Source organism: Odontomachus brunneus, unplaced genomic scaffold, assembly GCF_010583005.1.
Source record: "Odontomachus brunneus isolate Ranch 3 - 2012 unplaced genomic scaffold, Obru_v1 Obru_scaffold_030, whole genome shotgun sequence".
NCBI lineage: Eukaryota > Metazoa > Arthropoda > Insecta > Hymenoptera > Formicidae > Odontomachus > Odontomachus brunneus.
In genome coordinates this window covers 126,129-139,917 of record NW_022639480.1, presented here as the reverse complement: position 1 = coordinate 139,917, position 13,789 = coordinate 126,129, and the positions used below count along the sequence as shown (strand labels likewise).

Sequence of the window (13,789 nt, the reverse complement as noted above, 5' to 3'; positions counted from 1 at the left end):
CAGTTATCCTCGGCTCGATACTACTTGGTAATATACTTCTTACCCTGCTGGCTCGCTGACACTTTCAGCGACCGTTCGTTCTATTATCGCCTCTCTTTCACGATCAGGACCCTTCTTTCTCTCGTTCTCGAGGGCAACAATCTCTTGCTCCTCCGCGGGAGGAACGTTTCTTGCGTCTCAAAGATGAGTTTCTGCGAAAACAGGAAAAGGAAGGTGAGAAAGGGAGAGAGAGAGAGAGAGAGAGAGAGAGAGAGAGAGAGAGAGAGAGACGCGAGAGCGATGTTTCTCGAGTAATCTATGCGGCGGAAGTCGCGCACAGCTCGCGTGTCGTTTGCAAATTGCAACCGGGGGAACGTCTCCTTCGACGCACCTTTGTTTCGCCCTTCGGGAATTCATAGTCATGAGTCATAGACGGGAAAAAGAAGAAGAATACCGAGCTGTGTATTATACATGGCAATGACGGTGACGAGACGGTGGAAAAGACCGCGAGAGAAAGGAAAACCGAATAAAAGTGACGCCGAGCATCCTCAGGCTCGTTAGCATTTTTTACGATTGCGTCGTCTCGCCACGTCGCACCGACATTGGATTCACCTTATGTGTTCGAGAATCACCCGGTACAAAGAAAGGCCCAAAGGTCAAGTACCTGCAATTTCCGGCCGGACATGCATCACGGTGGTGACGCTTTGTCGGCGCTTTATTAACCCATTGAAGGCCGTAATTACCTCATACACATTTTCAATTAAAGGATCAGGCTGTTTGCTTCTTAAAGAAGTCTTGGATTAGTAAAGCAAAAATACCAATTACCGGATACGTATTCAATGCTGGACATTTCTATTGTTTTGGTTCTCGAATGCGAATATTTAAATTTTCAGCATGGGGAATGTGTTTTATGTCGAAAGTTTAACTTTCAACACAAAATTAAAATTTATATTAAAACTAGCTTAAACTACCCGGCGTTGGCTGGGTTTTTTATATGTAGAATATCTAAACTTAAATGTCAAAGAATCGAAATCGGCGGAGAAAGTAGGATGTCCATGTTTCATATAGCTTATATTTTCCGCAGAATTCTAGGCAGTAATTATGTAAAATTCGGCACAAATCAATCTAAAAAGAGTTAATAAAGAACATACAGACCTGTTAATACATAGAATATGTGTATATTTTTTATATTTAAAGACCAAAACAATAAAAATGTCCAAGATTGGTATTTAGTATTTAGACTTTACTAGAACCATTTTTATGGGAGCCAGAGACAACTGGAATTAAATGCTGAAAATTGAAATCATATGTTAAGTAATTTTATTCGATAAGAAAGAGGCGATGGTTCAAGGAATTGAAAGAGTAATCCACAAAAATGATCACCTGTCGAATCCTTCAATGCCGTTCGCGCGAACGCGGAAGTCTGCGAAGGTTTTTTTTTTTTTTTTTTTCGATTCCTACACGGGAACTCTTGGACTTCGTTCAACAGCGAGGTCGGTTCTCCGTTTTGTGCAAGGAGGCGAGGAATCGCGAGGAACCGGTACCTTTCCGCGTCGTTCCCTCCTCAGTCGTCGAATCCGCTATGCGGCGGGCGCCGAAAAGCCGAATCGCGAGGAAGCGCGCAAACGTGCGGTCGTCGACCTCGCGGATTCCGGGATCCTCTCGGGGTCTCCCCTCGATATTTCCGACTGGGACAATCGCGTCGGCGGGGCCTCGGCGTCGTTACGAGCAGCGCATTAACTTCTCGCGTGCCGTTAATTGCCACTTCCCATTCTGGATCGGGCATCGTGCCGTTCAGCGACGAAGGACGCCGCGCTCGACACCGTTCAGGAAACGTTCGTCAAACGTGACTCTTAATCGGTCTGCCGTGAGAAGCGGGAATCACTTCCGTGATTAATCGCCCAGCCCGCCTACTCGCTGATTCGAGCGCCAGTCCCGAACCATTTCGGACAATGTTTCGAGTCAGTCAAGAAACTCTGCTCAGGTCGAATTCGACCTTGTCGCATTTAAGGAGTAAAATCACTTTAACGCCAGAAAATTAAGTGTATTTTTGGGAATTTTTGGTGAGCAAACAAAGAAATGATTCGAAAATCCGTTTGAAAGGTTTTAAAGTGTATATTTAAATTTTTTTGTTAACAGATATTACAAAATGGCGACGCCTTATTAACATGAGCGTGTTTTTTTAGGGGTTTGCAGCATAAATGTCGCAAATATTGATCTAGAACAAAAAAACAGAATTTTCTGTCATCTACGTTGCTAAAGAAGTATGTAGGGGATTTTTTAAATGTTTATTTTTATAGAAATGGTACTTATTTGAAAAAAAAGTTTCATTTTGCACCTTAAAAATTTCGTCGAAAATGCTTAATTTTCAATATATCAAAAATCCCCTACGTACTTCTCTAGCTGTTAGCATGTAGATGGCGGAAAATTTTGGTTTTTTGTTCTGGATGAAGCCCCTAAAAAAACACGCTCATGTTGACAAGCTTTAGCGTCGCCATTTTGTAATATATGTTAACATAAAAACATGTACATTTAAAACATGTACAATAAAGCCTTCTAAACGGATTTTTGATTCATTTTTTTGCTCACAAAAAATTGCCAAAAATACGCTTAATTTTCGGACACTAAAGTGGTTTTACTCCTTAATAAAAACAAATTATTCATCCAATTTGCCACTGATCTTTTGTCATCATCCTGGCAACATTGTCATGTACAGCGGGTTGTAAAACGATTTAGACACAGTGAAGTTGAGAGCTCACTAAACTGTCAAAACTGATGGAAAGGATCCTGAAAATTTAAATATTCGCATTCGAGAACCAAAACAATAGGAATGTCCTACGCATTAAATATGTATCCGGTAATTGGTATTTTTGTTTTACTAATCCAAGACTTCTCTAAGAAGCAGACAAGTCTGAAGCCTGATCTACAATATGTTCTTTGCTTCCTGCTTCTTTCTCTTTATCTCTTTCTGACTCAAACCTTAAACTTTAAGCCAGAAAAAGGCAGAAGACAAGAAACAGAATGCAAAGAGCATATTGTAGATCAGGCTTGATCCTTTTGGAGCTGCAAGCAACTTAATTTTAACAATTTGGCGGATTCCCAACTTCAATGTGTCTGTTGTATAAGAGATGACTGGTTAAGTCCCCTGAAAAAGCACACCTTCAGTCTTTCGTCTAGTCTCGTTGGTTTCCATCGTGAAAGCGCGATCACCAGTGCTTCACGGCGCTTCTTCGCAGCTAATAATCTGAATAGCGCGATGCACAGCATCGGGCTGGGGATCCCGCAGACGGGAAGAAGAAGAGAGTCGACTGGTGACTGTCTGCAACAAGAGTCAAGTTCACGACTCTCTCATCATTGTCTCGGCGCGCTCTGATAATGATAATCCACCGATGATTATTGTCATTATGGCGTGCTCTCTCGCTCGCCTGAGAGCTTCTTCCGCGGATTCACTCGGGCGCGCGTGGTAAGGGAACGGCTCTCGTCGCTTTGGACGGCTTTAATGAATTTTCCAGAACGATAATCCGCGGTCTCGTTAGACACGATGAATGTGCGCGAGTCCCGTTTTAATCGTCTGCTAGGTAATGGTAGATTCGGTCTATTCTCTTCCTCGCTTCTCCACACTAACGAATTAATATATTCCGAGGTGTGCAAAACGTGGAGAAAAATGAAGGCGAAGAGAGACTAAGGGAAGACGCGAGGTAACGCGTTAGGGGGAATTCGCAAAATGCTCTGCTTGGCAGAGAAGCAAAAAAACAGAAAGGCAGGAGCGAATCAGAACTCGCGCTGGTAAAAAAGCAGGAACCCTTGACTAGCCACCTAACGCGAGTTCCGATGAGCTTCTGACGTTTTCTGCTTTTCTGCCAAAGTGTGAATTCTCCCTTACACGCGATAATCGCGACAACACGCAGAATGATGTCGTCATCGTCGTCAATAGTACATGGGAAGAATATTACGGTTTTCTTCTCATATAAATACTTCTCAACTTTGCTATGTTTCCAGTAGTACAAGAATAAACTGTTAGTATAAAGTCTATTATCAATATTATTAGTAGATAAAGAGCCCTTGATCTCTGGCCTGAAAAGATCTTTTGTAACATCTATATTGTAACATCTATTTAGGAAAATGGAGCCAATTTTTTCAGATATAAATATGTTATTACCATCGATAGATATTTTTACTTGCATTAGATATATTTTTTCTCTCAGTGTATGAAGTGAAAGGACAGATTAATATTTTTCAATTTTACTATGTTTCCAGTAGTACAGGAATAAACTATTAGTGTAAAGTCTATCTTGCTATTATCATTATTATTAGTAGATAAAGAGTCCTTGATTATCCTAGAAAGATCTTTTGTAACATCTATTTTATCAAGGAAGATACAGCCAGTTTTTTCAGATGTAAATATAAATATTACCACCGATAGTTATTTTTACTTGCATTAGATATATTTTTTCTCTCAGTGTATGAAGTGAAAGGACAGATTAATATTTTTCAATTTTACTATGTTTCCAGTAGTACAGGAATAAACTATTAGTGTAAAGTCTATCTTGCTATTATCATTATTATTAGTAGATAAAGAGTCCTTGATTATCCTAGAAAGATCTTTTGTAACATCTATTTTATCAAGGAAGATACAGCCAGTTTTTTCAGATGTAAATATAAATATTACCACCGATAGTTATTTTTACTTGCATTAGATATATTTTTTCTCTCAGTGTATGAAGTGAAAGGACAGGCTAATATTTTTCAATTTTACTATGTTTCCAGTAGTACAGGAATAAACTGTTAGTATAAAGTCTATTATCATTATTATTAGTAGATAAAGAGCCCTTGATCTCTGACTTGAAAAGATCTTTTGTAACATCTATTTTGTCAAGGAAAATGGAGCCAATTTTTTCAGATGTAAATATGTTATTACCACCGATAGATATTTTTACTTGCGTTAGATATATTTTTTCCTTCAGTGTATGAAGTGAAGGGGCAGGCAATTACTGCAGAATGTCGATCTATTTCTCAGTCATAACATTCTGTAGTAATGCTAGGGGATATTCGCGTAAACATATAGATATTGCGAATCTCTGGCGCGCGCGTGCAATCTGACGGATTTTGCGCGTGATAAATTTAATTACGGCTCCGCCGGTTAGCCGTAATGCAATCGCTCGCGAACTTGACGAACGAAATTGTAACGTCGCTCGCTCGCTCGCGATTTCACGCTGTGGAAACGCGCGCGCGTCAGTCTCGGTGAATGAGCAACGCACTTTTACGGCTAATTGGTCACAGGCGAGCGGACGCGAGCGCGAGTTTCGATCTGCCGCCGCCGATAGAATTTCAACGACAGGATATCGGGAGCGAGCGAAGAGGCCGGGGCTCCTTCCTCTCCGCGTGCGCACTTTCCATTGTAAACAACAATTCGCGGGCTGTCGAGATTATCGCGAGATGCCGCAACGACGCGGTGATTGAATAACTCGAGGAGTTCTTACGTAAACGCGCGCACGCACCGCACGGGCTCGATGGTGCATACATTTGCGCGCGCGCTTCTGCTATTGTAATTAAATTATAATTTCACGCGGCGCTTTATTCCTCCCCGATGTCGCAAGCGCGCGTTACCGCCGACAATCGCGCGATCCGCGCGGAAATCAACGATTGACTCGCGATACCGCGGAGGAGGTCCGCGGGGAGTCCGAGTTCAGTCCGAGTGTATTCGGGGCTGTTGAGCAATGGGAATTGCACTCGACTGAAATTATCGGCAGACCGGTAATCAAAGTAAATCAATCATCATATGCAGTCGCGTGTAATTTTATGATTTGGTGCACTGAGAGAAAAATAGTTGCCTTTGGCGTCAACTGTACTCTTTTGTGCATTTTAAGCACAAGAATAGTTAGAAAAACCATTGTTTTAGTAAGTATTATGAGAAGGATGGCTCTTCTAATTATTTTTTTGGTTAAAATAAAAAAAGTGTAGTTGAAAGCAATTATATTTTTCTCTCAGTGTGAAATTAATCGTTAATCAAAATTTGATTAACTCTCAGTTGTACTGCGATTAATTGTATTGTGATTGATGAAATTATTTATTAATCAAATTATTTATTAATCAGTGTGTGGTTTAAGTTTAATTAATAATTAATTTTATCAGTAGATTGAGTTAGTCGATTAGTTGATTAGTTGATGACGATTAATTTGGATTATTGATTTGTCGACTGACATTTTAATCGATTGACATACAGAGAGAACGATTTGTTGAATCAAATAAACGTTTCTTTAGAATAATCCAAACAAATTTTTTGGTTGACACAACAGAAATATTTCTTTGGAACTAAGCCGCAAATAAATATTTTTGTTACGTCAAACAAAACTTTGTTTGATCAATCAAAAAATTGTTTGGAATTCCAAAGAAGTGGTTGTTTGATTCAATCAAATCGTTCTCTCTGTATACCCAACATTAAGAGACAGTCGCACAGTAGGTGAAATTTAAAGAAAAGAGAAGTAAATTGCTAGTTAAAAAAATAAAATACGTACAAAATATATCTTAATTAATAATGATAATGAATATTGTAATAAATTTCCGGTTAATTACTGTGTACTTCAGAATCAGAAATTCTTGCGAAATACGTTCAAATAAAAAAATATATCCATAAAATAACATTAGCAAACGATTAATCAAATTTGTAAGATATTCTGTGCACTCCTCTTTTGCTCTAACAATCAATAATTTGTCGTAAATTAACGTGACATACAATTTATCTTCTTAACCTATTTCTTCGCCTACTTCTATTTAGGTTAATTTACAATAAATTATTGATTGTTAGAGCAAAAGGGGAGTGCACGGAATATCTCACAAACTTGTTTAATCGATTGCAAGTGTTACTTTATGGATATACATTTTTATTTCACCGTATTTCGCAAGAATTTTTAGCATGCATTTTCTCGTTTCTGACGTCATTAAAAAGAGATAGACAGTGCGAGGGGTCAGGAGCCTTAACATTCAAAATTATTTTTTTATTTTTTACATTCTCAACTTCTTCTTTGTATACTTTTATTTTTATCCTAAACTATACTAATTATCTTAACCTCCTTGAAAGAATAATCAATTGTTGCAGAACGTCGGTTCTCAGTTAGAAAAAATTCTACAATAATAATTGTCCAGTTCTGCAATAATTTTTACCATAAAATATTCTCCGTGTAGATGCAATTTAGTGCACCATCCGTCGCGCAATTCAATAATTAATAATAATTCCATAAATCAATAATTTATTGTAAATTAACCTAAATAGAAATAGGTTAAAAAGATGGATTGTATGTCACGTTAATTTACGACAAATTATTCATTGTTAGAGCAAAAGGAGTGTGCACGGAATATCTCACAAATTTGTTTAATCGAATGCAAGTGTTACTTTGAATATATATTTTTATTTCAACATATTTCGCAAGAATTTTTAGCATGCATTTTCTCGCTTCTGACGTCATTAAAAAGAGATAGACAGTGCGAGGGGCTAGAAGCCTTAACATTTAAAATTATCTTACCTCTTTTTACTTTTTATATTCTCAACTTCTCCTTTGTATACTTTTATTTTTATTATCTTAACCTCCTACTTGAAGTCAATTGTTGCAGAACGTCGGTCTATTTCTCAGTTAGAAAAAATTCTACAATAATAATTGTCCAGTTCCGCAATAATTTTTACCATAAAATATTCTCCGTGTAGATGCAATTTAGTGCACCATCTGTCGCGAAATTCAATAATTAATAATTCCCTAAATCAATAATTTATTGTAAATTAACCTAAATAGAAATAGGTTAAAAAGATGAATTGTATGTCACGTTAATTTACGACAAATCATTCATTGTTAGAGCAAAAGAAGTGTGCACGGAATATCTCACAAATTTGTTTAATCGAATGCAAGTGTTACTTTGAATATATATTTTTATTTCAATGTATTTCGCAAGAATTTTTAGCATGCATTTTCTCGCTTCTGACGTCATTAAAAAGAGATAGACAGTGCGAGGGGCCAGGAGCCTTAAATAAGAAATCCCCTTGATTTTTTGAAGCGTCTCGCACCTGTTGCTGAGACCACCGGATCCGGCGCTCGTTGCGAAAACGATTAAACGTAAGGCGATACGTAGGTACGTCGTGCGGCGGCCCGTCCAACCGCGACGATCTCGCAATCGGCGCGAGTTCCGCGGAGTTCTCGCGGTTTTACCGCGGAGCCCGTCGAGTGTTATTGCGCGGCACGCTCGCTTTCGTCTAGCTGTTGCGACGACTCATCGTCCTGTCGAGGGATATCCCTTCGTCCTCTGACCTCCTTCCGATGAACCGTGAACGATCGAAACGCAGTAATGGCTTGCTCGCAACGACGACGACGACGCAAACCTGTTTACGGCGGAGATGTGCTTTGCCGGCACGTCGTTATTATAATGATTAAAGTAAGAGGGCTGATACGCGAAGAACAAAATGTGGTTCTGCTAACGTGAACGTTTGGTTCTTTCGTGAACGAGCCAACGCATTTTGGTCCAAGGAAATGGAATTTCTTGGAATCACATTCAGAAATTCTGTGCACTTCAACCGACATCGTACTTCGTTCATGAAAGATTTTAACACAACTAAACTTCTCTTTGTGTATAACGATCATTCAGAAAGCGGTTCATTTAGAGCCAATTCACGAATCATATGGAGTGAACACTGAGAAAAAAATACTTGAACATTTACTTACGGAATCTAAAGTTTATTCACAGAAATAAACTTTATATCCCACAAATGAATATTTTCAAGTATTTTTTTTTCTCAGTACGATAAAATGATCAACTAAAAGTATCCAATCTAAGGATATTTGTTACATTTATGAAATTTAGATGTCTTGGTCCTTCCCGCAGAAACTTTTTGGCAAATAAAGAATGTTTGATTAGGATATCACAAGGAAAGGAACGAAAAAAACATGTGATTCGTAGTCCTCTGTTTGATTTTCACTATTCTTATTGTTTTATCAATATCAACGAATGTACGTTTTACTCTTTGTTTTTGCTATGTATCCTGTTGCATGTTCTATGAGAATCGTGAATAAACAGCTTCGTTCATAGTCAAGTCCGCTCGCGCGAAAGAGAATTCTGCCTTTTTCCAATTTACAATTAGCCTCGAGATCAAGAACAGATTCGCGATCTTGCACGGCCATCCGGGTTATTAAATTCTTAAGTTATTAACTCGACGATTCGTCCGACGTGTCCGGCATTAGTAACGATAAATTACCGTACAGCAGGCACAATGGCCGTGTGAGGAATACGGGCTCATTCAACAGATACCGATTCAGCTTCGCCGTTCATTCAGCTACATCGCGCGCGGATATCGAGCGATCCATCTTGTGAATCGCAAACAGCTCGTCGTCATTATGCTGCTCCGCGTCAAAATATATCCACCCGCTATTCAAGAGGCGGCTTCATCAAATTTGCGATCAGAGGCTTGAATCAGCGGCTCGTGAACTGGAATCGATTAGTCTCCGTGTACCGTCGCGTGTGTCGTCGCTAATTCCGATCTCTCTTGTGTGTTTCAGCCACCGCGGCGATAGCGAGTACCGTGCAGATCGAGTGTGCGAGCGAGTCGATAATAGTCCGCATCTCGACGGAGGGTAACACGGACTTCCACGGTCTGGTGTATCCGCGCGGGCTCTCGAAGAACAGCTCCTGCCTGCAGGAGTACAGGAGCCAGCCCGCGCCCATCACCTACAATCTGCCTCTGAGGTCCTGCAACACTATGCCTACCGAGCTGGTGAGTTCCTTTCCTCTTTCTTTCTTTTTCTTTAAGACAAATCGAGCAACAGCCACTTTGTTCTTCGACTAACATTTCTGTCGATTTTCTTCTCTCATCATTGATATATTTTTTACACGCGGTGTCAGTCTTTTCTCTTTCTCTCTTCTCTCCTCTTTCTCTCTTTTCACAAATTGAACAACACTTTCGCACGACTTCTGTTGATTTTCTTCCTTCTTCTCTCATCATTGATATATTTTTGACACACGTCAGTTTTTTCTCTTTCTTCTTTCTCCCCTCTTTCTCTCTCTTTCTCTCTTTTTACAAATTGAACATCTCTTCCACAGGACCATCATTTCTGTCGATTTTCCTTCTTCTTCTCTCATCATTGATATATTTTTGACACACGTCAGTCTTTTCTCTTTCTCCCTTTTCTTCCCTCTCTCTCTCTCTCTCTCTCTTTCAGTTTTTTCACAAATTGAACAACTTCATTCTTCTATAGAACAATTATTTTTGTCGATTTTCTTTTTTCTTCTCTCATCATTGATATATTTTTGACACGCGTCAGTCTTTTCTCTTTCTCTCTCTTTCTCTCTTTTCACAAATTGAACAACTCTTCCATAGGATCATCATTTATGTCGATTTTCTTTCTTCTTCTCTCATAATTGATATATTTTTGACACACGGTGTCAGTTTTTTCTCTTTCTCCCTTCTCCCCTCTCTCTCTCTTTCAGTTTTTTTTCACAAATTGAACAACTTCATTCTTCTATAGAACAATTATTTTTGTCGATTTTCTTTTTTCTTCTCTCATCATTAATATATTTTTGACACACGGTGTCAGTCTTTTCTCTTTCTCCCTTCTCCCCTCTCTCTCTCTTTCAGTTTTTTTTCACAAATTGAACAACTTCATTCTTCTATAGAACAATTATTTTTGTCGATTTTCTTTTTTCTTCTCTCATCATTAATATATTTTTGACACGCGTCAGTCTTTTTTCTTTCTCTCTCTTTCTCTCTTTTCAACTTTTCCACAGGACCATCATTTCTGTCGATTTTCTTTCTTCTTCTCTCATAATTGATATATTTTTGACACACGTCAGTTTTTTCTCTTTCTCCCTTCTCCTCTCTCTCTCTTTTTCAATTTTTTTCACAAATTGAACAACTTTATTCTTCTATAGAACAATTATTTTTGTCGATTTTCTTTCTTCTTCTCTCATCATTGATATATTTTTGACACACGTCAGTCTTTTCTCTTTCTCCCTTTTCTTCCCTCTCTCTCTCTCTCTTTCTCTCTTTTCACAAATTGAGCAACAACACTTTGTTCTTCTGCACGATTAACATTTCTGTCGATTTTCTTTCTTCTTCTCTCATAATTGATACATTTTTGACACACGGTGTCAGTCTTTTCTCTTTCTCCCTTCTCCCCCCTCTCTCTCTCTCTTTCTCTCTTTTCACGAATTGAGCAACAACACTTCGTTCTTTCGCACAGCTAACGTTTCTAACCAGACGAGTTTTTTTTCCTTCTTCATTGATGTATTCTCGACATGTGGTGCTCGGAAGCTCATTGTACTCTCAGGTGAGTTCGTGCACGGCGCCGTTCGCAGGGTGCGCGAATCAATCGAGTTACTACCCATTATCCTTAATAAACGCCGTGGAATTATCCCGGATAGGAGGGGGAGGGGGCCACCGTTATTACGTTGCATCACTCGCCGCCGCCGCCGCTCTGCACCTTCGGCGATCGTTTTAATTCGGTTTATCGCCTCCGCCGATTAGCCTGGCTACTGGGCAATTTTCCCGCACCGATAGCGGCAATTACGATTCCCTCGCTTCACTCGCGGGACGCAAATCGAAATTACCCGAAAGGAGGAACGATATCTGATAATTGTGACGCAAGCGGCTCGTGCGTTTTTCCCCGTTCACCTGGGCGCACCTGGCTCGGAATTGCGCGCTCGTTGCGTCCATTGTGGAAGTACGTTGCGGCGCTCGGGAATCGGAATCATACTTATTGCGTGCCGCGCGCGACAGAGCCGCGATTCCCCCTCGGATAACGTTAAACCCTCACACGCGCGACACGCGAACGGCGAAGTGTGTCGACGACATTACGGGAAATACTGACGGGAAATAATAGAGCCGTCGAGAGTATTAAAAGAAAAAGTGATCAGCGAAATTATAGTCATTTCATTTGATTACACACGTAGAGAATATTAGAGTTTTCTTCAAATAAATTCTTTTCGGTCTTACTATGTTTCTGAGTACACCGAGCAAGAAATGCTTGAAGAGTGCGAACAAGTTTAATCTTATTTTGCGTGTTGTGACCAGCAGATGGCTATCAACCATTCTGCTAGTTACAACGGAATTAATTGACGATTGGAACTCAATAAAAATCATTCTAAATTAATAAATACTACTGATAAATAAATACTGATACTACTGATAAATTAATAAATACTACATTTATTGATAAAGACTGCCATCCAATTTCTTATAACACTTTCTATGCATTTTCTGTAAGAGATATGCTATTTATTTTGACAAAACATGTATCTTTTTAGACTATTTTCTCCCAAATGGTAAGGCACATTATTTTGATATTTGTATATCTTTAATCTACCCTTTAATAGCTACAGTTTTGCCAAAAAATAATTTAAGATTTCGAATGCCAGAAAATGAAGCTAAAAACTCATATAAGCTTGGTCGCTGCTTTTATCTATAAGATATAAAGTTTATTTGCAGAAAAAACTCTATATCTCATAAATAAATTTTTAAGCATTTTTTCTTCAGTTTAGTGTAAAATCAATAAAATTTTACTAAAAAACATAGTATATTTTTTAATAGCATATTTCAATTCCTGAAATATAAAATAACATATATGAAATCAAAAGATAACAAATTACTGTCGATTTATTTCTTGATATTATAAAATTCTGTAATAATTTTATATTATAAAGTTCCCTCCGTATAGTCTTTATGCACTGAGAGAAGAATTTAGTAAATATTATCAAAATTTGGTTACTATTACTAAATGGTAGACGTAAATCTATGGCAATACTTATTAATTAATTTAGTTCTGTAAAATAAATTATTTATTTGACAGAAGTAAAATTTATTTGCTTCCAGAATATATTTGGTAAATAAAACTTATTGAATAGTTGAGCAAAATAAGCGATTTTGTAGTAGTTACAAAATTTTTGGTAGGTTCAACCAATCATCTGTAATAATAGATATTGAAACGATGTAATAGCTGCAAATGAATGAATTTTTCGTTGTGCTGCAACAAAATATACTTACACTGGTAACAAAATAGAACTCGTATCTACTCTGAATCTTTTATTACATGGGATATAACAATTTCATAACAATTATCAAATATCTGCTCATAACTGTAACATATTTCATATTAAATATTTAACATTAAGTAACTATTACTAAATTATTTAATTGATGTTACTGTGAATGCAATTACGTCATACTCCCGATATATTAAATATTTGGTAATTATTATCATATTTAGTATTAGTTACTAAGGATTCAATGAATTTCTGTAACTAAATGCAGTTTGTTATAGTTACCAGTCTTTTCCCTCAGTGTGTCTAGATGTCTACAACTAAATGTCTCGGTATTGATTATGAGATGCGTCGAGGCATCATAATAAAAATATTGGATATTTAAACCAGATATCGCATATAAATTCACCATATTACTTTCATAAGACGAGTATAGCGTCATTCACCAAGCTATTTCTCTCAGTGTACATTTTTTTTCTTTGCTTCAGCGAAAAAAATTGGAAGCTGCGATATATTCATATGAGATTATTATCACTAACATCATAGCGGCACTTACTGCGAAAATAGTTTTCCCGGCCGTAATTACTTCGCCGTGCAGTTATGAGCCACCAACATTCGTTCTGCTCGGTGTGATAACCGACGATTCTGCAACGCGGTAAAAATAGTAGTCGTCGATCGGGCAGATAAGCGTCTCTCGAGGAGAGCCACGCCAAGGATATCCTCAGGGAGGAAGTCCTAATACGCGATGCATAGAGTCGTGCCGCAGGGAGGAGGAGAGTCACGGTACCGTCGTAATAGT

General features: G+C 38.3%; 1 protein-coding gene across 2 annotated transcripts in view; it reads left to right on the top strand.

Annotated features, from left to right (window-relative positions):
* The window catches only part of LOC116843082, a 156,112-nt gene that overhangs the window by 71,045 nt on the left and 71,278 nt on the right, over positions 1–13,789 (top strand). For both annotated transcript variants that reach the window (XM_032813120.1, XM_032813119.1), the window contains one exon: positions 9,516–9,730. In XM_032813120.1, the coding sequence (XP_032669011.1) occupies positions 9,516–9,730 (215 nt within the window). The remainder of the gene's footprint in view (positions 1–9,515; positions 9,731–13,789) is intronic.